Source organism: Buceros rhinoceros, unplaced genomic scaffold, assembly GCF_000710305.1.
Source record: "Buceros rhinoceros silvestris isolate BGI_N320 unplaced genomic scaffold, ASM71030v1 scaffold12066, whole genome shotgun sequence".
NCBI lineage: Eukaryota > Metazoa > Chordata > Aves > Bucerotiformes > Bucerotidae > Buceros > Buceros rhinoceros.
In genome coordinates this window covers 17,695-21,847 of record NW_010415851.1, presented here as the reverse complement: position 1 = coordinate 21,847, position 4,153 = coordinate 17,695, and the positions used below count along the sequence as shown (strand labels likewise).

Sequence of the window (4,153 nt, the reverse complement as noted above, 5' to 3'; positions counted from 1 at the left end):
GTGTGGTATTTTTACTTTTTTTGTGTATTTTTATTTTCCTTTGTAATCTAAGTGAAAATCCTTGAATTAAAAACCTGTGAAGGTGACAAGTTACTGTTGTGCCAAAAGATTGCACATAGTTAATCCTTTGCCAGACGTGAGCATATGTTGACTCGGCTGTTCTTAAATCTGACTTTGGTCGCACTGTGTTTTGTCTGTCCAATTGGACAAAGTTTTTTATAATCCGAAAGGTATTTTAGTTAGCAGCCAAACTAATCTGTTAGAATCTCTGGTAACAAGTGGATCATTTTATCTATATAAGGTACATGCTTTGACTACATTCTGTTATTGCAATAGCTGTATTCTTTCTCTTACTTGAAGTTCACCCAGGCAGAATTTCCAAGCTATGCCACCCTGTGCCATGGAAAACAACCCTGCTGTGGTGGGGTACTTTTGAAAAGCACTAATGGGAATTTAGACCCCAGCAATTTCAAGATGTTGGGTACTGTCTGCCTTTTTGTCTTTGAAAATCTCCCCCTTGGTTGTCTGCCCAGCAGAATACTGGTCCATGCTCTCAGCAAGCCCTGAGCCACCATGGAAATCCATCTGCTTGTGTAACAGCAGCTCCGAATGATGACTGTGTGATCTGGAAATAAATTTTCTCCTGATAATGCTGTATTCTTATACAGGAAGAACGAGAGCATGTTCTACAGAGCTGTATTTTTGCATAGCCTGAAAAGAACCGTGACCTCTGTTGATCAGAGGAGTCATCACACAGTTATCGTGCTCTAAAAAAGCAGAATTGAGCTGGTGGAATAGCAGAGTACTAGTCCGTCTGGATGCACGAAACTCACTCTTCCTTGATCAAGTAAACCATCAGATCATAAATCAGATTTCTTTAGACATGAGCCAGAGGACTAAAGGTTCAGCATCAGGTATTTCAGTGTGCGTGTGTTCTTACATGCGCTTTGCTCTGCCTCTGGCCCACAACGATGCGAATCCCAAAGACTTCTCTGATCAGACTAACTCGTGTCCAGCGCAGCTGCAGAGCTGTCTCGTCTGCAAAAGCATTACGAACCTGCCAGTGAGGTTAATGATCTTTGTCAAAGGATAACGGCTCCAAGGCTATGGAGGCTTTTCGTTCTTCACCTTGAGGTGCATGAGCTCAGCTGAGGGGGAGTCTGAATTGAAGGATTTTTTGTGCTAGTCTAAGAAATACTTCTGCAGTCCAAGTGTGGTATTCAAGTTCTGTTACCGAACATCATCTTATCAACTCCACACAACTCACAAGGTGGTTTCAATAAGGAATGAAGTTTTTACATTTCCCACAGCCTAGTTGTGGGCTAATATTAATAACAGTAACAATTACCAGTGACAGAGTTCTTATACCTATGTCTACGTCAAGATAAAAACAAAGGTGGTGCTTAAGGCAAGATGGAGCATGTGGCAAACTCGGGAATCGCATGTCCAAGATGCTACCAGAAAGCAGTGGTAGTGCTGGAAAAAGAATTCAAGCTGCTTACCTCAAGCACTGAGATGTTATAAAACATTATATATACATAATATATTATTCTTCAGCCCAAATGTGGTTATATAGCAAAAGGAAGAGTGAAGTGGCATCAGTTACGGGAAGCAAAGTCAGGAGCCTAACTCGTATTTCCCTCTGTGGTCGCACCAATGTATCTGGTGTGTTACAAATAATAGAATCAACATTTTTTCCAAGACACAAAATATTAGGTTTTCATGACTTGGGGAAGGGAGCTGCATTGTGTCTGGATGGGTAGTATTCACATGATAAAAGCTGACCTTTTGCAACAGGGGAAAGTGAAACAATGCAGCTTCACAAGAGGGCGGTGAAAAGGGAGAGCAGAACATCAGCTGGTACAGTGGAAGCTGAACGTTTTCGTTTGCTCAACAGATTCAGTTTTTTCAGTGTTCTACCCACTACTGCAGCTTCCTTTGATGCAAATAAATCCCTCCTCTGCCTCCTTTCAAAGTACAAATCTACTTTGTACATCCTCGCTTTAATTTATTTATCTGGGGGAGCTTAGCTCAGGCACAGCATCTGTTAAATTCTTGCTTTTTACTGGTAATGACCGTATCTGAAGACATGTAGGGATTATTTGGTGTAGATAATTGTTTAACAGGGTATTTCTAAATTAGTGACAGGAGAGAGAGCAGGAAGCAACCACATTAGGATTCTAATTTCTGCTTTCCATCAATATTAGAGATAGATTACGCCAACAAAGACCGGGATTTGTTAAAACACACAATGGAAACTGTCTCATTTCATCATGCAGAGAGCCAGAACCTGACCATAAAGACGATTTTTTAATGGAGTTTGTCTGTCCAAACAGTTCTGCTGTGAGTGAACAGCCCTCTCTAGATGGTGACATTTTAACAACATGCTTGACAAAAAGAACAAGCACCATGCTCCTCTGACACGTCCAGCTTCTCGCTTCACCTTGTTTAAATGTCAGGCAAGTCTTACAGGACATACATCTTTGTCAGGGCATTTCAGAGTAAAAGAACCTCTCGCATCTATTACTTTCCTGTTGAGCTGGATTCACAACTGCTGACTGAACGTGAAGTTTATTCGGCTGCAGCCTTATTTGTGAGCAATGACTTAGCTATGTGGAGACTTCCACCAAGGTCATGCCAAAGATTTGCATTTCATTCTTACTCAAGGAAGGCTCCCAGCATACAGTGGGTTTACCTCAGAATAAGCCCTTGCCTGGGTTTTGATGCCTTTAGGGAATTAGACTTGAAAGGAACTTGCAAGATAGTGGTTACTCTTATTGCGCACATCCAGATTTTAGTTTGATGGTGGCATCCTGTATTGTAAGTGTTCCGAAATACATGTCTGCTCCTGTTTTCTTTTCCAGCATGCACCGCCTTTTGAGGACAAAGAATATAACATTCCTTGCAAGTTAGGAAAATTCTGGTTTTATATCCAGGACTGTAAAGAAGTAAATACTTAAAGAAATTATTTCATTGTAAGATAATTTAATTTATTAATATCACATCAGCTGCAGCTAATTCATAGTCCGTCACCTTCTTAAATCTCTGTATTGCTTTATATTTCTTTTTTTAGTTTCCTTGAAGAAAACTCTTGCTATTTGAATTTTTTTCCAGATTGCCTGGAAACCAGAGCTCCTTCTTCAGACAAAATTATTAAATTAGCAGAAGCAAATGTCTTTTGGTCAGTTGAGGAACTGAAATGCATGGACACAGTGACTTTTGACAAAAATGTGGAACTTCTTGGGACTGTCTCAGGTTTTAACAGCTCCCAGCTCATAGCCTTGAAGGAAAAAGCCAAGCAGGTAACTATCCTGTCTGTGAAAGACGATTAAATCCGTAATTTGTTTTGCTGTTATTAAACTATGCAGTTCTAAAATAACTATGCTATGGTAATGTCACTACTGCTGCAGGAATATCTATTATTTATTGGAAAAATAATGTGACATGGTGGTAGACTATTGCCCTTGCTTTAGCGTCAACAGGCAAGTAGTTCTGAGCTACTGGCAGCTAAAAAACTTAAGTGCTTTCACTTTTGAATTGGTAGTGTTGCTTGCTTCTCACTTTTCTTTCATAAATGAGAAATCAGTAAGCAGTGCTATAGTCTGTGATTGGTCTGATGGGAATTGAGCTCAGAGTTACACTGTCTACGTCAGTGCTAAGTAGAGTTTACAGTGGTGTAAAACCAAACTGACCAAAAGAGACTTACTAGCTGTTTAAAGCTCATTCTCCCACCTTCTTGTCCCAGGCAGGGGCAAAGTCATTCAGTGGGAAATTTTAGGGAGAAAAAAACTACACGCACTTAGTCTGGCTTTACTAGGATTTTACTGGTAAGTGCAAGTTACAGAAACACAGCAGAGAGAAGACCTCTGTCTTTGCCAGGCTGTAGATTCATGGAGAGGAACAGGGCTGTAGTCTCAGCTTTCATCGCCTCTCCTGCAGCACTGCTGGCACCTCTTTCTTTCAGAGTGCAGCAATGCAGCCCCTCTGGAGCTCCTCAGAGAGGTCTCTGCCCTGGGCTCAGCCCGTATGTGATGTCCATGCTGCAGCAGCAGTGGGGAGGGCCTGGACTAAAACATCTCCCTGTCTGGCGCTGCAGCGCAGGATCTGTGCCAGAGTACTCTGGGCAGAGTGCTGTGCTGGGTGCAGTTCAGCA

The 4,153-nt window shown here is 41.5% G+C and overlaps 1 protein-coding gene across 1 annotated transcript in view; it reads left to right on the top strand.

Annotated features, from left to right (window-relative positions):
* OTOA (otoancorin) overlaps nt 1-4,153 on the top strand; it is a 35,194-nt gene that overhangs the window by 20,866 nt on the left and 10,175 nt on the right. Inside the window, exon 22 of the mRNA XM_010137566.1 lies at nt 3,115-3,302. Coding sequence (XP_010135868.1) covers nt 3,115-3,302 — 188 coding nt within the window. The remainder of the gene's footprint in view (nt 1-3,114; nt 3,303-4,153) is intronic.